General features: G+C 38.1%; 1 protein-coding gene across 1 annotated transcript in view; it reads left to right on the forward strand.

Annotated features, from left to right (window-relative positions):
• The window catches only part of G3BP1 (G3BP stress granule assembly factor 1), a 50,742-nt gene extending 25,154 nt beyond the window's left edge, over positions 1-25,588 (forward strand). The window contains exons 5-12 of the mRNA XM_064278552.1: positions 7,025-7,115; positions 8,232-8,325; positions 11,613-11,814; positions 13,040-13,141; positions 13,392-13,503; positions 13,733-13,861; positions 14,248-14,357; positions 18,328-25,588. Coding sequence (XP_064134622.1) covers positions 7,025-7,115; positions 8,232-8,325; positions 11,613-11,814; positions 13,040-13,141; positions 13,392-13,503; positions 13,733-13,861; positions 14,248-14,357; positions 18,328-18,534 — 1,047 coding nt within the window. The 3' untranslated portion in view covers positions 18,535-25,588. The remainder of the gene's footprint in view (positions 1-7,024; positions 7,116-8,231; positions 8,326-11,612; positions 11,815-13,039; positions 13,142-13,391; positions 13,504-13,732; positions 13,862-14,247; positions 14,358-18,327) is intronic.
• The last annotated feature ends 752 nt before the right edge of the window (positions 25,589-26,340 follow it).

The following is a 26,340-nucleotide window of genomic DNA, read 5'->3' on the forward strand; positions in this document are numbered from 1 at the left end:
CAAGATTAGGTGTCATGTCTATTTAGCCTCCTTTAATCTGTAGTCATTCCTCAGTCTTTATTTTCATGACATTTATTTATTTATTTTTTGAGTTTGAGAAAGTAGGCTTTTCTCTGTTACGCTTTGTTTTCATTTTTTCCTGATTTCTAGTACTTCACCTTTCCAAAGTGTTATTGCCTGGCTTTTTTTTTTTTTCCTATTTTGTTGTGGTGAAATATAACGAAACATTTGTCATTTTGACCATTTTTAAGGGTACAGTTCAGTGGCATTAATTATATTCAGCATGTTGTGCAGCCGTTACCACTGTTCATTTCTAAATGTTTCTTATCCCCCAAAACAAAAACTCAGTACCCCTTCCGTAGTACTTCCCTATTTTTCCCTCCTAGCCCCTGGTAACTACTAATAAACTTTTATCTATGCATTTGCTTATTCTAGATATTTCATTTAAGTAGGGTCATGCAATATTTATCCTTTTATGTCTTTCACTCAGGATGTTTTCAGAGTTCATTCATGGGATAGCATGTATCAGAACCTTGCTTTACTGGCTGAACAATATTCTGTTGTATGTTTATGTCACATTTTCTTTATCCATTTGTCTGCTGATGGATGCTTGGATCGTTTCCAGCTTTTGGCTGTTGTGCATAATGATGCTGTGAACGTTGGTGAACAAGTATCTGTTTGAGTCCCTGCTACTTTGGAGTATATACCTAGCAGTGGAATTGCTGGCTCATATGGTAATACTATGTTTAATTTTTTGAGGAACCTCCAAACAGCGACCGCACCATTTTACAGTCTCACCAGCAGTAGATGAGGGTTGCAAATTCTTCACATTCTCACCAACACTTGTTATTTTCTCTTTTTCTGATACTATCCGTCTTACTGGGTATGAAGTGGTATCTCATTGTGGTTTTGATTTGCATTTCCCTAATGATTAATGATCTTTCATGTGCTTATCAGCCATTTATGTATCTTTCTTGGATAAATGTCTGTTTAAGTCCTTTTTTAAATTTGGGTTTTTTATTTTGTCACGTTGTAGGCGGTCTCTATATATCCTGGATATGAAACTCTTATCCAGATATATGGTTACCAAATAATTTCTCCTGTTCTGTGAGTTGTCTCTTCACTTTCTTTTTTTTGAATTTTTATTGTGCTTTAAGTGAAAGTTTACAAATCAAGTCAGTCTCTCATACAAAACCTTATTATATACACTTTGCTATGGAAACCCTGGTGGTGTAGTGGTTAAGTGCTATGGCTGCTAACCAAAAGGTCGGCGGTTCAAGTCCACCAGTTGCTCCTTGGAAACTATGGGGCAGTTCGACTCTGTCCTATAGGGTCGCTATGAGTCGGAATCGACTTGACGGCAGTGGGTTTGGTTTGGTTTATATACTCCTCCTAATGAGACAGCACACTTCCTTCCCTCCTCCCTGCATTTGCATGTCCATTGAGCCAGCTTCTGTCACCCTTGGCCCTCATATCTCGCCTCCAGACAGGAGCTGCACACATAGTCTCATGTGTCTACTTGATCCAAGAAGCTCACTCCTCACCAGTATCATCTTCTGTCTTATAGTCCAGTCCAATTCCTGTCTGAAAAGTTGGCTTTGGGAATGTTTCCAGACTTGAGCTAACAGAAGGTATGGGGACCATGACCCCTGGGGTCCATCTAGTCTCAGTCAGACCATTAAGTCTGGTCTTTTTTCGAGAATTTGAGGTCTGCATCCCACTGCTCTCCCATTCCTTCATGGATTCTCTGTTGTATTCCCTGTCATGGCAGTCATTGGTTGTAGCCGGGCACCATCTAGTTCTTCTGGTCTCATGCTGGGATAGTCTTGATTTATGTGGCCCATTCTTACTCTTTGGCTCATACTTACCTTGTGTGTTTGGTGTTCTTCATTCTCCTTTGCTCCAGGTGAGCTGAGACCAATCAATGCATCTTATATGGCCGCTTGCTAGCATTTAAGACCCCATACACCACTCTCCAAAATGGGATGCAGAATATTTTCTTAATAATTTTATTATGCCAGTTGACCTAGATGTCACCTGAAACCATGGTCCCCAAACCCCCACCCCTGCTGTGCTGGCCTTGGAAGCGTTTGATTTCTCCAAGAAACTACTTTGCTTTTGGTTTAGTCCAGTTGTGCTGACCTCTCCCGTATTGTGTGTTGTCCTTCCCTTCACCTAAATTAGTTCTTGTCTACTATCTAATTAGTGAATATCCCTCTCCCTCCCTTTCTCCCCTCCCCTCATGATCATCGAAGACTATTTTCTTATCTGTTTAAGCTATTTCTTGAGTTCTTATAATAGTGTTCTCATACAATATTTGTCCTTTAGCAACTAATTTCACTCAACATAATGCCTCCCAGATTCCTCCATGTTATGAAACGTTTCACAGATTTCATTGTTGTTCTTGATTGATGCATAGTATTCCATTGTATGAAGGTACCATAATTTATTTATCCATTCATCTATTGATGGGCATCTTGGTTGCTTCCATCTTTTTGCCGTTGTAAACAGTGCTGCGATGAACATAGGTGTGCAGCTTCATTTTCTTGATAAAGTCATTCAATACACAAATGTTTAATTTTGATGAAGTTTACTTTTTCTTTTTTTGTGCAAGTTTTTGGTGTTGTATCTTAAGGGTCCATTGTCAAAAACTAGGTCTTGAAGCATTGACCCTCTTTTCTTCTAAAAATATTATAGTTTTAGTTCTTATTTTTAGGTCATTCATTCATTTTGAGGTTTTCCTTTTTTTAAATGGCATGAGGTGTAGTTTCAACTTCATTCTTTTGTATGTGGAGATCCAGTTGTCCAGTGTCATTATTGAAGAGATCATTCTTTCTTCATTGGATATACTTGGTACCCTTATTAAAATCAGTTGACCATAGATGTATGGGTTTTTCCCTGGACTTGCAGTTCTATTTCATTGGTCTGTATGTCTGTCTGTATATCATTACCAGACTGTTTGGATTACTGTAACTATAGTCCATGTTGAAATTTGGGAGTAAGTGTGAGTCCTCCTACTTTAACTTTTTCAAGATTGCTTTGGCTATTTGGGGCCTCTTGTAATTTCATATGAATTTGAGAATTAGCTTTTCCGTTTCTGCAAAAAAGATTGTTGGACATTTGATAGAGATTGCTTTGAATATATAGATTGCTTTGGGTAGTATTGACACCTTAATGATATTAAGCCTTTCACTTTATTAGGGCGGGATATCTTTCACATCCCTAGTTAAATTTATTCCTAAATATTTTATTCGTTTAGACTTTTTTTTTCTTTTTAATGTTTTAGTGTGTGGTGAAGGTTTACACAGGAAGTTGGGTTCTCATTTTATAATTTCTATACATACTTTTCAGTGATACTGGTTACATTCTTAACAATATATCAGCATTCTTGTTTTTTCCATTTTGGTTGTTCTTTTTCCATTAATCTAGCTTCCCCATCCCTCCTAGCCTTCTCATCTTTGGTCTAGGGTAAACGTTAACCGTGTGGTTTTATCTAGACAATTATTTTGAGACGCCCAGATGATGTTACTTATTTTATAGGCCACTTTGTCATTTGGCTGAAAGGTGACCTCTGGGAGTGGTTTGAGTTTGAAGTTTAAAGAATATCTCAGGGTGATAGTCTCGGGGTTCATCTGTTCTCTACCAGTCCAGTAAATCTGACCTTTTTTTTTTAAAGGAATTTTGAGTTTTGTTCTGCATTTTTCTCCCATTCTAACTGGGACCGTCTGTTGAGTCCCTGGTCGGAATGGTGAGCAGTTGTTGCCGGGCACCATCAAGTTCTTTGGTCTCAAGGTAGGTGATGATGTTGTTCATGTAGTCTCTTGGCTTGTAGACTAGTTTTTTAGTCTTTGGTTTCCTTCTTTCTCTTTAGCTCCAGATGAGTAGAGACCAATAGTTGTTAGATGCTATTATAAGTAGAATTGTTTTCTTAATTTCTTTTTCAGGTTGTTCATCGTTGGTATATAGAAACAAAAGTGATATTTATTGATCGTGTACAAACTGCAACTTTGCTGGATTCATTTATTAGCTCTGGTAGCTTTCTTCTAGATTCTTTGGATTTTCTATATACTGGATTGTCATTGATATTTTCGAAGAGTGCAGTTATTTTGTAGAATGCCTCCATTTGCGTTGTCTGATGTTTCCGTGTGGTTAGATTAAGCTTATATGGGTATATAAGTGCTTTTCAAACTAGCTAATGTTCAATTATTAACGATGTTAACTTTGAACACTTAGGTTACGTTTACCAGGTTTCACCACTGTAAAATTAGTGTTTTTCGTAAGTAAATTTTGGGAACTCTTTGAGGTGGTGCAAATATCTTGCTCTTCTTAAAACCTTTATGAACTAGATTTAGCATTTATTGATGATTTCTGCTGGAATCAGTTGTTATTCTGATGGTTGCAATGATGATTATCTAACTCCATCATTCTGTGTTAGTTGGCATTCTACAGTAAAAAAAGTTCTCACCTCTCTTGATTGATCGTCACTTATGGATTCTTTGTTTATTTAATGGCTTAACCGTTAGTAACATTACGTATTTCAATGTCTTGAAATGTCCCAGATCTGCGACTAACAGATACGTGAGGAAATGCTCACAATCCTTAGCCATTAGAGAAATGCAAATCAAAACTACAGTGAGATACCATCTCACCCCAACAAGGCTGGCATTAATCCAAAAAACACAAAACAATAAATGTTGGAGAGGTTGTGGAGAGACTGGAACCCTTATACACTGCTGGTGGGAATGTAAAATGGCAAAGCCACTTTGGAAATTGCTTTGGCGCTTCCTTATAAAGCTAGAAATAGAATTACCATACAATCCAGCAACCCTATTCCTTCGAATATATCCTAGAGAAATAAGAGCCCTCACGAGAATAGATATGTGCACACCCATGTTCATTGCAGCACTGTTTACGGTAGCAAAAAGGCGGGAACAACCAAGGTGCCTGTCAACCGATGAATGGATAAACAGATTATGGTGTATTCACACAATGGATTACTACGCAGCGACAAAGAACAACGATGAGTCAGTGCAACAGCTCATAACATGGGGGAATCTGGAAGGCACAATGCTGAGTGAAATTAATCAGCCGCAAAAGGACAAATGTATGAGACTGCTGTTATAAAAACTCAAGAAAAGTTTTAAACACAGAAGAAAACATTCTTTTATGGTTACCAGGGTGAGGAGGGAGAGGAAGGGGTATTCACTAATTAGATGGTAGACAAGAATTATTTTAGGCAAAGGGAAAGACATCACACAATACAGGGGAAGTCAGCACAACTGGACTAAGCCAAAAGCTAAGACGTTTCCCAAACACGACCAAACACTTCGTGGGACAGAATAGCAGGGGTGGGGGTTTGGGGACCGTGGTTTCAGGGACATCTAGGTCAATTGGCATAACAAAGCATATTAAGAAAATGTTCTGAATCCCACTTCGATGAGTGGCATCTGTGGTTTTAAAAGCTAACAAGCAGCCATCTAAGATGCATCTATTGATCTCAGCCCACTTAGAGCAAAGTAGTATGAAGAACACCAAGGACACAAAGAAAGTATGAGCCCAAGAGACAGAAAGGGCTACATAAACCAGAGACTCCATCAGCCTGAGACCGAAAGAACTAGATGGCGGCCATCTACCACCAGTGACAGCCCTGACAGGGAATACAACAGAGAATCCTTAATGGAGCAGGAGAAAAGTGGGATGCAGACCTCAAATTCTAGTGAAAAGACCAGAATTAATGGTCTGAGACTGGAGGAACCACAGAGGTCATGGCCCCCGGACTCTCTCTTAGCCCAAAACTAGAACCATTCCTGAAGCCAGCTCTTCAGACAAAGATTAGACTGGACTGTAAGATATAAAATGATACTGGTGAGGATTGTGCTTCTTAGCTCAAGCAGACACATAAAACGGTGGGCTGCTCCTGTCTGGAGGCGAGATGAGAAGGCAAAGGGGGACAGGAGCTGGTTGAATGAACACAGGATATAAATGGTGGAGAGAAGAAGTGTGCTGTCACATTGTAGGGAGAGCAACTAGGGTCACATAGCAGTGTGTGTATAAGTTTTTGTATGAGAAACTGATTTGGGTTGTAAACTTTCACTTAAAGCACAGTAAAAAAATAAATATATCCCAGATCTGGCCAGCACGAACCCCTCCAATCTGGTATATGTGTCCTTTTACCATGTTCTTAACTTCTAAGTATGGAAAGAATCACATGTTGTGTGATTGCCTATAACGCGCTTCTTTACAGTTCCTTTTTCTTTTCTATTGAAGGCTCTGACCACTTTAGTAGAATGCATTGTTATATAAACTATCTCATTTAATACTCAGAGTTTTGAGGTATATTCTGATATCCCTCTTTTTATAGATGTGGAAAGTGAGTCTCAGAAATTGAATAGCTGGTAAATGATATAGTTGGATTCAGACTCAGGTGTGTCTTTACCTAGTGTGAGCAAGCTTTTTGTGCTGTACTACCTACGAGTGCTAGTATCAATGTTCTTGGATTCAGATTAAAAAAAAAAAAAAAACTTTGTTGAGTCGATTCTGACTCATAGCGACCTTATACAGGTACAGATTTAGGGAATTTTAAATAATCTACTGCAATTGGGGATACCTATTATTCAGGGATTTATTTTCTCTTAATGATTTCAGGTATGGGCTGTGACATCTTAGAGCTTTATCAGTCTGGTGGTAAGGATAAATATTTTGAGCAAACAAAATATGTTTAAGTATAGTCTTCTTACATCCATCTTACAGAGTAGGGTTTTTCAGCCTCAGTCCTATTAATGTTTTAGACCAGATAATTCTTTGTTGGGGGACTGTCCTAGGCATTATAAGATGTGTAGCAGCATCTTTGCCTCTACTCACTAGTTGTCAGTAGCTACCAGACCTCTTGCAAAAACTGAAATGTCTCTAGATATTGCCGAATGTCTTGGGGCAGGGGGGAAAATTGCCCAGGATTGAGAACTGGTTAGAGTGATTTGACTTTTTAAAAGTGCTGAATAAATGAAAACTTTTGTTGGTATTGCAGGGCTCTGTTGCAAATAAGTTCTATGTTCACAATGATATCTTCAGATACCAAGATGAAGTATTTGGTGGCTTTGTTACTGAGCCTCAGGAGGGTAAGTACTGAAAAGTACATCATAAGTTACTTGGCTTAATTTTTTCTTTTGATGACATCATATTGTCCTAAGAATATACGTTTCTTCAGTGTTTTCATTATACTGCGTTCTTTGTTAACAAGAACTTGTAATAATCAAGACCTGCTGTGAAGGATGTGAAATTTTACCCTACTTGCACACTAACAGGTTTGCCTGCTATAGTTCCATGGCTGTTGGTAAAAGACGTGAAACTCTTGGAGGTGCTTTGGAGGAATCGTAAAGCGTACAAGAACTTTTGTTTAATTAGCGATCTAGGCATAAATTGACAGAAATCCAGTCATATGAGTTAAGCAGCACTAAAGAATTTTATTAAATTCTTTAAATTCTGGGTCAGAAATTTGATAGGCTATTCCTCATACCAATAGTAATAGCATTTTTGCCCTAGTTTCCACAGGGCGCTGTGAAGAGGACCAGATGATACTTGCATATGCAATGGGTTGTGTTACTGGAGTGGAGCGTAGAGCTTAGGGCACCTGAATTTTATTATAACAGGCAGTAAACATGCTTGCCCTTTGCTCTGGAGAGAGAAGCTATCTGCTAAGACTTTGCTGTACAGTACAAAGGTTCTTGAAAAGATAGTCTGTAACAAAAGGTAGCCATTGCCTCAATTGTAAGATATACAGAAACACAGACCCATGGAGAATTGTTTCTCAACAGGTAATAATAATGTTTGAATGTTTTCTGTATGGTTGAGACTGTTCAAAGTGCTTTATATTTATTGTGCAGTGCAACAGCCTTACAGATACGTAAGTTAGGTACTATTGTCCCTATTTAAAAGATTAAGGGACTGAGATATAGAGAAGTAATTTATCCAATACCATATAGCTATTAGGTGGTAGAGGCTGGATTGGGTTCTGGCCATATGACTTCAAAATCCGTGTTGTTAACCAGGACACTATAATAGCCTTCATTCTGTCCTTAAAGCCATGACTTTACCAGATTTTGCCTTTTTTTTTAAAACTTGTTTGTGTATGTATTTTTCTTAGTAATTGTCTTTTTGACCACAGTGAACATTGTGCAAGTGAATATATTTTGTGAACTTAGTAAGCACAAACTAAAATTTTTGCCCTCACTTAGAATCTGAGGAAGAAGTAGAGGAGCCTGAAGAAAGACAGCCAACACCGGAGGTGGTACCTGATGATGCTGGAACTTTCTATGATCAGGCTGTCAGGTGAGGAAAACTGTTCCCATGTCCAGGGCTGCATGGAAACTTGGGTTGTCTAGCCTTTTCCTTTGCTGGGGGATGCTTATAGATTCTCAGGATTATCTCAAAAAATAGTAACTTTCCAGAAGAAAGGTTTTGCTTTTGTGTCTCTGAGCTGGTGGTTCAAACTCACCCAGTGGCACTGTGAAAGAAAGGCCTGGCGATCTGCTTCCATAAAGATTACAGCATGAAAACCCCATGGACCAGTTGTACTCTATAACACATGGAGTTGCCATGAGTTTGAATTGACTTGACAGCAGTGAGTTTGGTTTTTTGGTTTTACCTCTGAGCTAACAAAAATATAACTTGTTATATAATGTGTTTAAATAGTTTAAAAATAAATAAATAAATAATTTTTTTTTTTTTTAAATAGTAGGGTTGTTTAATTAGTATCTATCAGTTGGTTTTTGGATCAGTCTTAGTGGTAAGTGAAAAATAGATCTGATTGGATTTCTTATCAAGTGCTTTGCAGGGAAGTATAAAGTGTACAAAGACTTTTACTTAATAAGCGATCTAGGCATACATTGACAGAAATTCAATCATTTGAGTTAAGCAGCAGTAAAGATTTTATTAACTACTTCAGACAACAAGGGTGTGATGGTATCTTAGGGATTTTTTCCCCCTGCAGTTGGAAAAGAAATATGTTTGATTGGAATGGAAATGAATATTGTTGTCACATGACACTTAATTTCTACAGTGTTTCACCAGGTGTGGTAGTAGACTACTCCATATTACTCATCTGGGTCGCTGGATGAAAGATGAAGGTTAATTGTCCCACCGCGGGCGTACAGAAGTAGAATTTTGGGCAGAGATGTATCTACAGTTTTAATAAGCGTTCCCAGTTTTTTTTTTCCTCTCTGAATAGCTTGCTTTTATTAAAATCTGAGTGCATTTGTTCTATTTGCTACTTGAGAGTAGGTCTTCTAGAGTTGCCATTTTTAAATAGTTTTTGGTGGAGGAGGGAAATTATGTGTTTGGCTCTATTGTTGTTAGGTGCCATCGAGTCCCTTTTGACTCAAGCTGCCCTAGGTACAACAAAATGAAACACTGCCCATCCTCACAGTCATTAACGCTTGAGGTCATTGTTGCAGCCACTATGTCAGTCCATCTCTTTGAGGGTCTTCATCTTTTTCACTGACCCTCTACTTTACCAAGCATGGTGCGCACCATTATCTCTTTGACCAGTAAGTACTGTTGTTGTTGTTAGGTGCCGTTGAGTCGGCTCTGACTCATAGCGACCCTGTCTATGCACAACAGAACGACACTGCCCAGTTCTGCGTCATCCTCACAGGTGTTGCTGTACTTGAACCCCTTGTTGCAGCCACTGTGTCAATCCATCTCATTGAAGGTTTTCCTCTTTTTCGGTTACACTCTATCAAGCATGATGTCCTTCTCCAGGTCTTTGCACATGTCATTATAATACTTTGTCTTCTCACGCCGTCCTTTGAAATTTTATGTTCAACTCTCCTACTGCATCGTTTTTTCCTTTTGCTTTAGCTAGTCGACGTTCAAGAGCAAGTTTCAGAATCTCTTCTGACATCCATTTAGGTCTTTTCTATCTCCCCCCCGCCTTTTTTTTTTTTAATTTTGTTGTGCTTTAACTGCAAGTTTATAAATCAAGTCAGTCTCTCACATACAAACTTATATACACCTTACCACATATTCCCATTTACTCTCCCCCTAATGAGTCAGTCCGCTCTCTCCTTCCAGTCTCTCCTTCTCCCCTGTCTTTTTAATGACTCTTTGCTTTCCTCGTGTATAATGTCCTTAATGTTAATTACAGCTAGTCTGGTCTTCAGTCATTCATGTTAAGCGCATCAAATCTATTCTTGAGACAGTTTCTGAATTCAGGTGGGATATACTCAAGGTTGTACTTTGGCTGTCATGGACTTGTTATAATTTTCTTCAGTTTCAATTTGAACTTGCATATGTGTAATTGATGGTCTGATCTGGCCTTGTTCTGACTGATGGTGTTGAGCTTTTCCATCGTCTCTTTTCACAGTTGTAGTGGAATTGATTCTTGTGTATTCTATCTGTTTCTTCTCATTTTGAGCCGTGCCACGTCATCAAATGAAGATCTCCGAAAGCTTGACTCCATCCGTGTCATTAAGGTCAACTCTCCTTTGAGGAGGCAGCTCTTCCACAGTCATACTTTGAGTGCCTTCCAACCCGAGGGGCTCATCTTCTGGCACTCCATCAGACAGTATTCCACTGCCAGTCATAAGGTTTTCACTGGCTAATTCTTCTCAGAAGTAGACCACCAGGTCCTTCTTCCTAGTCTGTCTTCGTCTGGAAGCTCAGCTGAAGCCTGTCTGCCATGGGACAAATAGACCTTGCTTCTATTTGAATACTGGTGGGATAGCTCCCAGCATCACAGCAATACCCAAGCCCCCACAGTACGACAAACGGACAGACGCATGGGGGGGGGGCAGTAAGTACGAGAGGAGAAAAATTATTCTGATCGAGAATATTAGGGAAAATGAAAGACCATTAAAGAAAAGGAGAGGGTATATAATTCTAAGAGTTGGGGGTGGGGGAGGAGGAAGAAACTTAAAGCTTTTCATTGGCTTTGAGATTTGGGTTCCTAATTAATTCCGCTGAATTGCAGTCTTAGTCTGTAATCTTTTTTTTTAATTGTGCTTTAAGTGAAAGTTTATAGTCAAGTTAGTTTCTCATATAAAAATATTATAGACACATTGTTATGTGACCCTAGTTGCTCTCCCTATCATGTGATAGCACACTCCTTTCACCTCCTGTATTTCACATTTCCATTCAACCAGCTCCTGTCACTTTCTGCCTTCTCATCTCGCTTCTGGACAGGAGCTGCCCATTCAGCCTCACGTATCTACTTGAGCTAGGAAGCCCACTCTTCACAAGTATCATTTTATGTCTTGTAGTCCAGTCTAATCTTTGTCTAAAGAGTTGGCTTCAGGTCTGGTGTGTTTTTGACTTTTTTGTGCTATGTGATAGGTAAATAATAATAATTTAAGGGATTCCAGCTGAGGGAGAAATAAGTTTGGCTCACTTTGTTCTATTTTGGTTCATTTGATTATCAAATTTAACAAATAATTTAATTCCAGTTAAGATTTTTATAAAATTGCTTGTTTCAATTCTCAGATAAATGAGTATGATTCCTAAATCTTTTTTGAAAGGAGGGAGCTGTTTTGAGGCTCAGGTCTCTATTGTTAATAAACGATAAGACTTTGTTAAATTAGTGAAGACAGAATGATATTTCTCAATTTTTCTTGTGAAAGCAATGACTTAGAAGAACATTTAGAGGAACCTGTTGCTGAACCAGAGCCTGATCCTGAACCAGAACCGGAGCAGGAACCTGTGTCTGAAATCCAGGAGGAAAAGTCTGAGCCAGTATTAGAAGAAACTGCCGCTGAGGATGCTCAGAAGAGTCCCTCCCCAGCACCTGCAGACATAGCTCAGACAGCACAGGAGGACTTGAGGGTATGGGACGGATCCTCATGTTTACTCTGTTTCTCATTACCAGAAAAAAACTCTTCTTTATTACTGTTCAATTGAATTTTATAGGTACGTTTTAATGTTAGTGGTTCTCGGAAATTTCTTGTGTTGGTAAGCCATGCCTCAGACAAGAAGATGCATATTGCCTTTAAAATCAAAAGTAACTTTTTTCCTCCTAAGGAAACTTGAATACCTCTTAGACCAGACATTTCAGATGCTATTTTACCACCATATTAATAACCCCGTCTGTTTTAGTATTTCATTTTTTAAATAGCATATTATTGTGTGCTTGTTATAGTAACATGAATATATCTTTTTTGAAAAAATAAAAGGTTGGTAAACAATCTTTTGTAGTTACTTTTGTGTTATGTGCTATTTATAAATGAGAGCTGTCATGAGAACCTATAATGAGGTACCTAACATAGTTCTAATTTCAGGAAAGGCTTCCTTTTCAGTTGAAAAGGCAGAGGAATGTGTGAAATGGGAAAGAAAGGAACAGAAGGAAAACCTGTGCGGTTGGATGAGAATTCAGAACGAGGGAGGGTTGTAAAGATGGAGCAAAGGAGGCTAAATCATTGTGGGCTGTCCGTATTTCAGAGTTTGATCTTTATTCCAAGAGAAATAGGAGGCCATTAAAAGGGAGTGACTGCTTTAAAAATTGTACTATTAAAGATAACTAGCTTCCAGGTGGAAAAGTGGGTGGCTGGATCATGAGTGAATGACCAGTTAGGCACTTTGCTGGGGAAAGGAAATGATGGCTTAGATTAGGGTGGTGGCAGTATAGATGGAGCCGGGTAGATTAATAGGAACTGGAGATTTTGATACAGGTTGGAGAAGGTGTTCAGATGTTTCAATAGTTGATGTAATTGGGTTAATATTTGTACCATGGATGGGGGTGTGGGGAAGATCACAGGAAGAAGAACTGGTGTTGAAGGAGAGAGAATTTCCTTTGGTTACAAACTTGAAATAAACTCAAATTAGCTTCCTTGATTCTAAGCCTCTCTTGAATTTGCCTGATGGCTTGATGTTCCATCCTAAGTTTAGTACTAAATTGTGTGTAGAAGGAAAAAAGGAATCTCAGGATACTTACAAACTCCATCTGGATTATGAGAATTCGATGCATATACTGTATACAGAAAATCAGAGTTAATGGCTTTTACATTGTTTTGATACATGGTGTAATCACATAATGTTGGTATTGTTCCCTTAGACATTTTCTTGGGCATCTGTGACCAGTAAGAACCTTCCACCCAGTGGAGCTGTTCCAGTTACTGGGATCCCACCTCATGTTGTTAAAGTCCCAGCTTCACAGGTGAGGTTGTAGTTAAAATTGTCCATTAGGCAAATTTACTTGTATTTCATGTAATATGGTTTCATAGAGGTTTGGAAAATGTGGAACTGGCATATAGGGTAGTGGAGAAGGATGGAAGGGGGTTTTTATGGCCTCTTTTGAGGAAATTGTCATTTTCGAGCTTAAATATTATTATTAGCTAAGACATTTTAGAATAAAGAAGGTAGACCTGCTTTCTCTTTACACAAAAGTTAATTTATAATATTTTCAGCCCCGTCCAGAGTCTAAGCCTGAATCCCAGATTCCACAGCAGAGGCCTCAGAGGGATCAAAGAGTACGGGAACAACGAATAAATATTCCTCCACAGAGGGGCCCTAGACCAAGTAAGAACCTAAAGGGGTGATTTCTTTCTTTAGTTTGGAGGATCTTGAGGTTGAGAGCTTATTTTTTGAGGGGGAGTTGATGTTTGTCACCGTGCTTATTTACTTTTTAATATTGTAGGGTTGATGGAATTACTCGTAATTAGGCTAGAGAGAAAATTATCGAAAGGAACAGTCACTGAAAGATGTCATCTTTTTCTGTCTTTAATTGCTATTTTTCTTTCCTCTTTAGTTCGTGAGGCTGGTGAGCAAGGTGATGTTGAACCTCGAAGAATTGTGAGACACCCTGACAGTCACCAACTCTTCATTGGCAACCTGCCTCATGAGGTGGACAAATCGGAGCTTAAAGATTTCTTTCAAAGTAGGTTATTGGGCTTGGGCAGTTAAATTCATCTAGAGCAGTGCTGTCCAATAGAAATAAGAGGCGAGCTGAATATATTTTTAAATTTTCTAGTAGTCATGTTAGTAGTAAAAAGAAACTGGAAATCTTAATTTTAATAACATTTTATTTAACTAATGGATCTAAAACATTGTTTCACCAAGTAAAAATATTAGTGATATTTTAATTTTTTTATACTAATCTTTGTATTTACTGTTTTACACTATGGCACATCTCAGTTTGGACCTGTCACATTTCAGGTGCTCAGTAGCCACGTGTGCTGGGGCCTGCTGTATTGAACAGTGCACATCTAACGTTCAGTGGAAACTCTGTAGTAGGTTATCTGAAAAGCTGTGTTTCACTTGCAGATTATGGGAATGTGGTGGAACTGCGCATTAATAGCGGTGGGAAATTACCCAATTTTGGTTTTGTTGTGTTTGATGACTCTGAACCTGTTCAGAAGGTTCTTAGCAACAGGGTAAGCAATTTTTCAACTTGACTTTTTTCTTTTTTTTTTAAATAAATGTGTATCTTGGCTCTTTAGAATGTATTCATCCTTATGGCTAGGTCTTCTTAAATGTAAAGTATAAATTATTCCAATATGTTTAGATAACTTAATTCTATCATGTTCAACCATTATTACTAAAAGACCTTCCTGGAGCTTAGAAAAACAAAACTTGTATCTAAATAACTTGGGCAGTTTTTGAATAAGTGAATGACAAGAATGAAAAAGATTAATAGTTACCAGTGCACTGAGATTTATGTGAATTCTTTTTGTTGGCTGTAGCTTCTGATGTGGAGTTGAAATACGATGTTACCTTTAACTAATAAATGTCACTTTGTCCAGGTAATCTTAGTATACAACTGTTGTCTGAGTATAACTGTTAATTAAGAGTGTCTCCTTTAATTCTTTAAGTTGTCTGGGTTTGGAAGATAATTAGGAGCCCTGGTGGCGAAGTGTTTAAGTACTCAGCTGGTAACTAAAGGTCCACGGCAGTTCAAGCCCACCAGACACTCTGAAGGGGTAAAATGTGGCAGTCTGCTTCCGTAAAGATTTACAGCCTTGGTGTAACCCTGTGGGGTACTTCTGCTCTGTCCTATAGGGTCGCTATGAGTCGAAATCTACTTGAAGGCGATGGGGTTTGAGTTTTGGAAGATAAATTATGTAGTTATCCTACCTGGAACAACCTCGATTAACAGAACTCTTAGGTGTACTTTCTTACAGAGGGATTTGTAGAATCAGAACCTTGTTACCTGTGTAGTTCTTAAAAGAACCCTGTCCTTCCCACATGTCTTTGGTTAGTGAAGACTACTTTTTTGTGTTGGTAGAGAAGAACAAATAATGGTAATTTACTAAGATTAGGTATGGGATTTTAAAACTATACATTTTTTTGAGATGAAATCTACATAGTATAAAATTAACCAGTTTAAAGTGTACAGTTCAGTGGCATGTAGTGCAACTATCACCTCTATATAGTTACGTCACTTCAAAAGGAAACCCACTACCCATTCAGCAGTCACTTCCCATTTCACCCTTCCCCCAGCCCCTGGCAACCACTAATCTGCTTTTTGCTTCTATGGATCAAAACTACACATTTTAAACCATGTGACAGAAATGTGTAGATCATTATTTCCCAGAGGGGACCATGATGTTCTCAGGAACGTTAATGGGTTTGCTGCAAAGTTTACTTTTGTCATAACACTGTGAGTCTTAATCTGCAAATGTGCATTGTAAATCTCTCAAACTGTTTGAACACTCATTTTTGTGAAACTCCTGCAGAACACTGAGAAATGAGGAGGGAATGATGCTTATCCTACGCAGAATTGTTCAGTAGGCTTTATGGACAGATGGATTTGTCCATCATTCAGTATACATTAGGTCTAGTGGGCAGCCTTTTTGGTGTGGCCTTGAATTAAGATTTCCTTTTGTTTTCAGTGGGCCCAACAAGATCAGACCTGCTAATTGGCTTGCCAGCTAATTGTCCAAGATCAGGGGGTTTATTTAATTCACGTGGCCAAGCCATGACATTTTTTTTGCAAAAGAATTGCTTGAGATAATTTTCCTCAGAAAGGGCTGTATGTTTGGTGCCTTCTATAATTGAGATCTCTCCTAATGTTGAAAACTCAAAGACGACTTCCATAACCACCTTTTAAAATACCCCCAGCCCAATACCTCTTCCCCCTCATCTTTCAAACTTTAACATGATCTTGTTTTTCTTTAAAGTACTTCATATTATACAGTAATTTTGTTTGCTTGCGTATCCCCCCCCTCCAATGTAATGCCTTATCTTTTCCATTTCCCATTGTATCTGGAACATTGTACCTGGAACACTGTCCCAAATTTATATTTGTGGAGTGATTGATTTAGTGTGTGTGTGTATACACACACTACACACACACATAGATAGGTAATTTAAATTAGAATTTAAAATAGAATTAGGTCAAAAGCTTTTTTAAAAAAATAATGCCAGTTTCTTCATCTCTGCTTTCTGATCATTCCTTTGTACTTCGTGAATTCCTAGTGTAGCTTGCCTTAGGTCATGGAAACCCCATAGTCAAAATCCCTGAGGGACCAAATTACCAGGCTGAGGGCTGTAGGGACCAAGATCTTGCAGAACAGCTAGCTCAGTTGCCATAACATTGTTTGTAAAGAAAACGTTCTACTTTGTTGAGTAGCATCAGGGGTCTTAAAAGGTTGTGTGCGGTCATCTAAGATACTCTACTGGTCTCACCTCTTCTGGAGCAAGGGGGAATGAAGAAAACCAAAGCCACAAGAGAAAGATGAGTCCAAAGAACTAACGGACCACAGTTACCACAGCCTCCACCAAACTGAATCCAGCACAAATAGATGATGCCTGGCTACCACCATCTGCTGCTCTGACAGGGATCACAATAGAGGGTCCTGGACAGAGCTGGAGAAGAATGTAGAACAAAATTCTAACTCAGCAAAGGGGGGAAAAAAAAAAAGTCGACTAGACTTACTGGTCTGACAGAGTGGAAAAACCCTAAGAGTATGGCCTCTGGACACCCTTATAACTCAGTAATGAAGTCACTCCTGAGGTTCACCCTTCAGCCAAAGATTAGACAGGCCCATAAAACAAAACAAGACTAAAGTGGCATACCAGCCCAGGGGCAGGGACAAGAAGGCAGGAGGACGGGAAAGCTGGTAATAGGGAACCCAAGGCTGAGAAGAGGGGGAGGGTGTTAAGTCATGGAGTTGATGACCATGTCACAAAACAGTATGTGTATTAATTGTTTAATGAGAAACTAGTTTGCTCTGTAAACCTTCATCTAAAATACAATTAAAAAAAAAAAAAAAACTAATGTAGCTTGCCTTTCCTTCATCTTACTATATTGTTGGTAGAACTCTACTGCATTCCCTTGGTATTTTTTTATGAGTACAGATACAGCTTATATAAAAATGATGACTGTGGTGTATATGACATGCTGTAGTGTAGCATAGTGGTTAAAAACTTAGAATTTCCAGTCAGGATGTCTTGGTTTGTTCCTTTTCCACCACTCACCAGCTTTGTGACCCATGGGGCAAGTTCTTTACCTCCCTGGCTATTTTCTTGTCTCTAAAATAGCTGTAATAATGGGACTTAACTCAGAGTGTTACCAATATTAGAATACTTCTCTCACACAGAGTAAGTATTGTTAGCTGTTCATTTAAAAAATATATTTCAGATAATCATATTGCTAGAGAGGCGCATAGATTCATTAGAACCCTTTTTCTATTTTAGCTCTATTAGAAAAAACGCAGCAAGAATTAGTGTGGATGTATTTTTTTTTCTTTCCTTCACTAACATATGTCATCTTGATCATCATTTTCCAAAATTGTAATAAGGTGAACAGCATTTTGTTAAAGTTGTATTTAGGTCAGATTGTGGCATTTTTATTTATTTGCATAAATATGTACAGTACAGTCTTTCCACATTAGGTGATTGAAACTCGTTGCTACCGAGTCAGTTCTGACTCACAGTGCCCCTATAGGACAGAATAGAACTGCCCTGTAGGGTTTCCGTGGAGTGGCTGGTGGGTTTGCAGCTGAGAGCTTAACCATTGTGCCACCAGGGCTTCTGCCATTAAGTGATTATGAGGTTTTATTCTAAGCCTCCAAATCCATGGAGAAGGTGACAATTTATATAATTCCTTGGGATAATAAGGTTCGCCTTATACTGGAATAATTTGTGCATATTAGAAGTACAACAGAGTTACTTTTGCTGCTGTGCTTTTTAAATTGCCTTTTTTGAGCTAGCCTGCATACATAAACCACCTTTTCACGTATTTGTTAATGGACAGTGTGTTCTGGGTTTGAAACAAAAACTGTGAGAACATCGGTGATTTGTAAGCTTCTGGTTCTTGATGATAGTTTTTTTTTTTTTTTAAATCTTTTATAGTAGTCTGTAAGCACTGTGACTAAGTCTGGCCACCTTGATTCTTAACAGCCTATTATGTTCAGAGGTGAAGTCCGTCTGAATGTGGAAGAGAAGAAGACTCGAGCCGCCAGGGAAGGTGACCGTCGAGATAACCGCCTGCGGGGACCTGGAGGCCCTCGAGGTGGGCTGGGTGGTGGAATGAGAGGCCCTCCCCGTGGAGGCATGGTGCAGAAACCAGGATTTGGAGTGGGAAGGGGCATTGCTCCAAGGCAGTGAATTCCTTTTCACTGGTCGTCACGCAACAGTACAAACCCTAGCTCTTGCACAAGGGTGAATTTCTTCAGCCACCCTTTGGTATCTTGGAGTATGATCCTAGTCTGTCATAAACTGCTTAAGTTTGTACACTTTTACTCCTTTTTGTGTTAATGGTGTGTTTGCCCTTCCCCTCCCTTTCCCCTCCTGACCTTTTAGTCCTTCACTTCCAATTTTGTGGAATGATATTTTAGGAAAACGGATTTTTAAAGAAGAAAAAAAAAAAAAGACTGAATTTCCTTGCTTACTTTGCATTATACAGACTGGATTTTTTTTTTTTAAATAGCCATTTCCCCAAAGGAATGTGTCTTGCTTCTTACTGACATTTGGTATGTTTCATTCATTGGACTATTTCTTACTTATTTTCTACGTGTTTCAAAAGCCTGTAAGAAATACAGGATTTGATAAAAACATTTTGAAGGCAAGAAATACTGAAATTGTTTCTTCTTTTGAGAGTCATGACTACCTTCTGCTGTGGAGAAATTGCCATTGGAAAAATTGACAATTTGATTCCTGCTGGTATGGTTACAAACTGAATAAAAAGTGTTAGAGTTTTTTCTTTTGATATCACAATTTCAAAACCTACTGTTTTTTACCATTGAAATTTAAATTGTGTGGTGAGTTTTAAACATCTAGAGTGCAACCGATATGGTTTTCTCTTGAACTGTTAAATTTTTTTGAAGTCGAGTTTTTATGTGTTTAATTTGTAATTGTAAAAAAACAAAGAAATCTCCCAAATCCAAATAACAAAAAACAGAGCAAAACTGTTGTGCCTTCTATTTATCTTTGATTCCATTCTTGGCAATTGTTTAAAGAAAAATAATAACAAAAAGTCTAGATTTGTTTTCATCAGGTTCAGAGTATGTGGGGAACTTTAGAGCCCTTCATCACCTTGTATCTTTTGTTAACATTTGTTGCGCCTTATTCTGAAATTGAGTCTCAAACTGGAATGCCTTTGAGGACAGATGCTTCTGTAGAGGTCCTTTGACCTAAATATTTCAGCATTTGTATTAAGTTTTATTTCGGTATCTAATCAGATTCCTAATCATAGCTCATAAGAAGGAATGTAACTTTAATATTGGACTTTGCTGATGTGCTTCAGTGTTCACTAGTTTTTTTTTTTTCCTTTAAATCATAGCCATGTGATAAATTTTCTATTTTGTTATGGTTCTCTTCTGTTGATGGGCATGGAGTGGGTGTTTCTTGGAATGGCCAATTTTTATTAAAATATTTCTGGAAGAAAATTTAATCTGACAATATAGACTAATGCTCCTTTTACAAGTTGTTATTTGTTGAGTGCTGTGTGTGAAGTGGATGAAGATTTTGTTCACACATTTGTGAAGCAAGCCTTTGTGTGATAACTTGTCATTACTAATTGAAGGGCAGCAAGGTTGTCAAATGTAACTTATTTATTTTCTTCTTCACAGTGTTCATCTTTACGACTGTTGTTTAAGGATAGTATATGAATAGGAATTAGGAACATTTTATTTGTTTTGCTGTTACTGAGAAACTCTAGGTTTGCTGAAGGATGTAGTCTTAAACTAAGATTAAAATGAAGTTTGATGTTATCAGTTTGGCCCTCAGTACCTCAAATATTTGAAAATTGTCAGGATCCCCTTCACATAAAGAAACTTAAGTAACTGAGTCACACAGCTGTCCTTTGGGTCATTTCAGATAACTACTTGGTAACTACTTCATTTGGCCAAGGCCATTGATAATTAGAAGAAATTCAGCTTGTAGTTTTATAGCTTATATTAAGCTTGTGGTAGAAAGCAAAAAAGTTAGCCTGAGTTATTTCTGGAAAAAAAAAAATTCAGGTTGTAGAAACTTTACATTATAAATCATGGTTGACCTAGATATTACTTTCCACAAGTGGATACTGAACTGTGCATTTCAAAACAGGAGCTCTTCCTACTCCCAGACTTAAGGGCACTAACTAGATGCAGTGATTTTCGACTTGGGGTTGTTAAACACCTCCTAGAACGCATTTGGAAGTGTGTGAGTTTTTAGGTGGCTGAAGGGAGATACTACACCTGGCATTTAGTGGGTAGGGCCAAAGATGCCAAGTGTTTGTAAAATCAAGCAGTCTCACTGAGGATACTGATAGTCCCTCCTCCTGCCATGTATGGTGAGGGGAGTGGTGGGATTAGGAAAGCTGGAGTGAAGACTCATCTTTTGAAGTACAGCTTCATATAAATGGACTGATTAGGAAATAGAACACTTTTTCAGGAATTATAGTGTCATTACCAATTTTCCCCCCTAAATGGGAGTCAGAGTATGCTAGATAAATTCTAACTTGTTGCAGGAAATCACTGTATAATTGGAAAACAAAAGGCTATTCCAGTAATTTCAGATCGACAGAATTGGATGATTGTGGAATTTCAGATACCACTGGACCTGAGAAATAGGATCAAGCATCACAGCTAACACTGTCAAGAACCTTGGTATCATTGTTTATGTTGTTGGTGATGGGATAAACTTGAGACACTAGAGATACATACCTTCACACAAAGTGAAAATAACCATGGATGTAGTTTTGTGTAAAAAGTAAGCCTTACTCAATTAAGAATTCTTAATTTTTTCCTTGGAGAAAAACTGTTCCATTGATTTACTTGGTTTTAAGTTAAATACCCTTTTAAAATTAGGGCAGGATTTTCTGTAGGCAGTATGAGCTCATCACCTTGAGGTTGGTCAGGTTTTAAAACACAATTCTCATCTGTCCAAATGGCTCAATGTATAGTTCTTGACTTTTCAGCTTATAACCCCTTGACCTGTTACTATTTTAGCTAGGTGAGATTAGATTGGTTCACCGGGTCTTGGTCTTTTAAGGTCTGTTCAAAAATAGATTTTGGTACTTCCATGAATCTCTTTTTGTATGGTTTTATGGTGAGGTTGGGCTTTACTTGTATATTCCTTTGTCCTCAACTTTGAGCTATTGCTGAGGTGCAGTGGAACAGATCCAAAAATAATTATTTGGCTTTGGATGAGTAGGGTACTACCAGAGAATTAGTGAAATTGCACTTTAGTTTTAGGTTAGAAAACTTTTAAACTGTCCTATGGATTAGGTGACCACCTAATAATAATATATTTTGATATATTATTGTCTAAATATATAATATTGTCTAAAATAGTAGATGAGGAAGAAACAGCATCAGCACAGTTAAATGAAAAGGCCTCCAGGTCACACATGTAGCAAGTAGCAGATTGGCCTCCAAAATGGATGCTTTTTCTAAAGAACCATCATGCTTAGCCATTTACATCGGAATGACTTATTTAGTGAATAAGACATTACAGTAATAAAATTACTACAGTATAGAGACTTGAGCCTGGAAAATATTCAAAACAGGGTTAGCATTTCTCTTCTCCGTTTCCTGTAGGGTAAACAAGTTAATTGAACTTTGATTTTGCAGGGCTCCTTTTGGTTTGCAGGTTCTCTATATGGTAATACAGTAATAGTTATTTGTTCTTATGTTCTTGATTGGTTTGACAATGTGTCTAGTACAAACTTGAAACCTGGATATGGATGATAACAATATTTTTATTAGAGCATAATCCAGGTGAGATTATAGCAATTGTGTTTTGTGCTTATAACTGCCATCCCTTGAAACTTATTTGAAAACCTTTTTGTAGAGTTGGATGATTTTCGTGGATAATGTGGCACTTTATAGAAAGTAGTTTGTTAGACTCTGTATGGAAATGACCTTCTTCTGAAGTTTGAATTTGTAGACCATTGTTTATTCTAAGTAAATGGTTGGCATTTATCAAGTCTACTGATCTTTTCTATTGAAGCTGTTTTATTTTTATGCTACTTAAACAAATCTGCAGGAACTGCACATAAATGAGATAATCGTTGATCTTTTAGCTCAGTAATTTTCAGCCTTGTAAAAGAATAAACGTTAACATTTATTTGAACCTGGGATTCTAGCTAACTGCCTGATGTACCAAATGGGCAGAGAACAATTAGAGATAGCCTTCCACAAATGTTTTAGAAACCTGAAGAATGTTTTAGAAACTTAGAAATTTGTGTTGATTGGGGGGAGGGGAGCTTTAAAGTTGCCAATGAAGTAATGGCCGTGTGGCACTAGATGATAACTAAGTATTTCTGGTTTTAAGATTGTCATGTCTTTTGGGGGTTTGTATTTGTTTACTGTGATATTGAGGTTCAGGGGACCTTAGGTAGGCTTGTGAACTCTTAACCATAGTAAAGGAGAAAAGGTGCATGTGTGAGATCAAATTTATTTCTATTTACATTATTCTTAGTAGATATGTATCTCATTCAGGGTATACTGAAGTTAGACTGCCTTGCTAATGCTGTCATGTCTCAGTAATGGCCTGAAGGAGTAAAAGTGATTTAGTAAAGAGGTAGCCTAAAACTCTTAACCAGTTTTGGTTTTGATTATTCATATATATTGGTTTAGAATCAAGGTTGTTAGTTTTTTGCTGGTATGACTTGTTGGAAAACCTTGGACAGTCTCCCTTCCTCCAGTTGCCACTGGAACCTGGTTGCTTTTTTTCGTTCTCCATTAGAAGAAAAGTTATTGGGAATCAGTGCCACTATTATTTCCTCAAACCGTGTGACCTGGCTGATTATAGAAATTGGTACTTTGAAATGTGAGCAGGGTCACAGGTTCCTAAGGGCCAGGCATCCAGTGTGTCTTAGGTTTTTTAGTAAATTAAGGGATATTTACCAAAATTTCACTATTGAGCTACTTTGTTTTTCAGGAGCCTACTTATGGAAAGTTTGCTTGTATGTTTGATATTAGATGGAAGATTATATCTTGTTTAATTAATCTGAAGAGAAGCAGTTTTAACTACTGCTGAAACTAACCACTTTGGTTTCTGATACTCAAACATTGATGTCACCTTCACCTGTTTCATTTTGGATTTGACAAATTCTTCAATATTTTATGAAGTATATATATATATACATGCCAGTTTGACCTTTTAAAATGAAGATATAATACCAAGAAGCTGGCATAAGGAAGCAGGCAAGAAGGGAACGTCCCCCTTTTTTGGGTGAGTCTCTGCACACTTAAGTAGACTGTAGAACATGTATTTAAAAATAAATTCATATGAGTAGATGTTAAGATTTGGAAGAAGGGAGGGATAGAGGTGGAACTTAGCTGTTGGAAACAGCTATTTGTGATTTATATGGAAAAAACTTAAAAATTAAGTGAGAAACATCTGAACATTTCCTTAACAATTTTGCTTCCCATTCTGATTATCACCTCAAGGGATAGAAGAGATTCCTAGAATTCTTTGACTCATAGAATGTTGGTGCTGGAAAGAACTAGGAGATTTTTTTTTATAACCCCTTCATTTTACAAAAGAAAGATGGCTCAGAGAATCAATTAGTAGAGTGTCCTTAATTAGCTTGTTGAAGCTATATGGAGCACCTTCAGGGATCACCAGTAGGTTCACTGTAGGAAGTACAGTGCTGTTAAAGTTTGGGTTGTGGGAAGAAAAGGGAAGGTGCCACATTTTATCTGCTTACCCAGTTGCTTCTGCAGTTCAGTTTTCCTACCCAGGTTTTCTCTGTTTTCTTAGAACGATCTTAATGCCCAGTTCTACCAGGGCTTGTTGTCTAAGGACATTAGCTTGTGCTTCCCTCAGGGATGGGTTTACTACTAGTTGTCAGAAAGCTATTGGGTATCCTAATGTGTTAATAGCTGAAACTCAGCTGTAATTTTCTCCTAAATCCTTCAGCATTTTGCATTCTGTACATTGTGGTGCTTATTCCACCTTGTATTGTTATAACTGTAAGCTCCTAGGGGGCAGCAATTTGGTCTTAGATATGTACCCTCTTCAGTGCCTGGCAACGTCGTGTATATGTATCAGGGTCCTAATTTTCCTTTCCAGCTGTTCGTCCATTCACAGAAGTGATGCCCCAGCCATCACTGGTTTCTCCAATAAGCCAGACATTGCTGATCTTTGACTTCAAGTGCCTTCTCTCTTCCCTGAAGATACATTTGAATTGTACCCCCTCCATCTCTTGCCATTAAGATTAAGACTGTCCCCCCACCCCCACCCCAAGAGAATAGATTTGCGACAGAAAGGGGAAGTCCCTTTTTGAGTAATCTTGCTTTCAAGGGCCTGATCTGGCCAGAATTTGAAGTGGGGAACAAGTTCATTCTTTCTTACCTGCATGTCCCTCGTGTTTGAGGGTCTGCCCCAACTTTCTTTTTTAAAATATGTGTTCCTAGAGCACTTTATACCGTTATAATAGCACATAACTTACACCTTCAGCCTAGAGTTAGAATTTTACCTGGCTCCGTTTTACTACCTAATTAGACTATAAGCTCTAAAGTTAGAGTATGGGATTGGGGGATTAATACCTGTATTCCACCAGAAGGTACAGTGACTTACATGAAAGGCCCTAGGTGATGACTCTGAGTTGGATCACTTAGTGGATTTCTGTTGTCATTCTCACAGGGGAGGCATTCCGGGAGATACGCCTTCATTCAGTAAATTCTAGGCATTATGACATTTCAGTGGAGGAGCCTGCTGGGAGATTTTGGAGGGGTGATCAGAGGAGGGAGGAAGTCACTGCTTATTTTGAGGTACTTCCATACCTGGTCTGGGTTATTAGCCATTTCTTTTTGATTGCGCCTGGTATATTCCAGACACTTTGTTTCTATGCAGAAGGATATCATGTGCTGATTTTCACAAACCTACATCACTCGTGCAACAAGTCTGAGTCTTCTTTCTTCCCTTTTTCTTACTTCCCTCATCCAAATCTCCAGCTAAGTCCTGTCAGTTCTACCTCAACAGTCTTTCACATCTCTTTCCTCCTCACTTTGATAACTTTAATAGCCTCTCAGCTTCTCATCTCACGCTCCCCAGCCTACTTTATACACAATATTAGATTCATCTTACTGAAAGAGCTCTGACCATGTACCTCATGTATGTGTTCTATCTCCCCTACTAGACTGTAAGCTCCTTATGGGCAGGATCTGTGTCTGAGTCATCATTGTATCTCCCATAGCACCTATCAATAAATACTTCTTGAATGAACAAATGAATCCTCATTTCTCAATATAAAATCTTTGTCTTAAGTGAAACGGTATTTCCAATTTATATGTAGGTTTCCCTATGGAGTAATTGGAAAGGCTTCTAATGTTGTGTCAACATACAAAGAAGGATAAATAACATAACTACAGTTAACCACAGAAAAAATTTCAGAAAACTTTTAATTTTTTTTCCATTGGAATCAGCATGGATATGTGTATATGGATGGTTCAATAAATATACTTTTATATACATGTATCACAGAAATTTTACATTCCATCCTCAAAATGCAGAAATAGAGTTTTTTTACAAGCCAAAAAAATAACTGCCATAACTTTTATGACTTCATGCAACAAAAAGGAGAAAGGGCAAAAGGGAATTGCTTGTTCAAGGTTAAGAGTTTGGTAGGAAGTAAAAATGTTACATTAAGGAAGCGATTGCTTAACACGCTGCTTAAGGTGGTAGCCAGATAAATCCTGAACTGCAGCATTAAGGCCATACCAAGTTTATACATATATACGAAGAAGTTTCCATATAAAAGACATACTATCACATTTTCTTCTGGGAAAGGATGAGGAGCTTTGTGAGTAATTCCGACCCAATTTTCCAGGCCAGTTAATTAAGATGTCGCCAGGCTGCTTACTGGAAATGTACTTTGGCTAGCTGTCAAAGTTGCTGCTATGTAGGCTTGCTAGTTTTCTGCTATCTCACATGATGGTATGAGTCTTCTTGAGCCTCTTCCGTAATGGGTGATGAGGTACT

The sequence above is a fragment of the Loxodonta africana genome, chromosome 2, assembly GCF_030014295.1.
Source record: "Loxodonta africana isolate mLoxAfr1 chromosome 2, mLoxAfr1.hap2, whole genome shotgun sequence".
NCBI classification, from domain to species: Eukaryota; Metazoa; Chordata; class Mammalia; order Proboscidea; family Elephantidae; genus Loxodonta; species Loxodonta africana.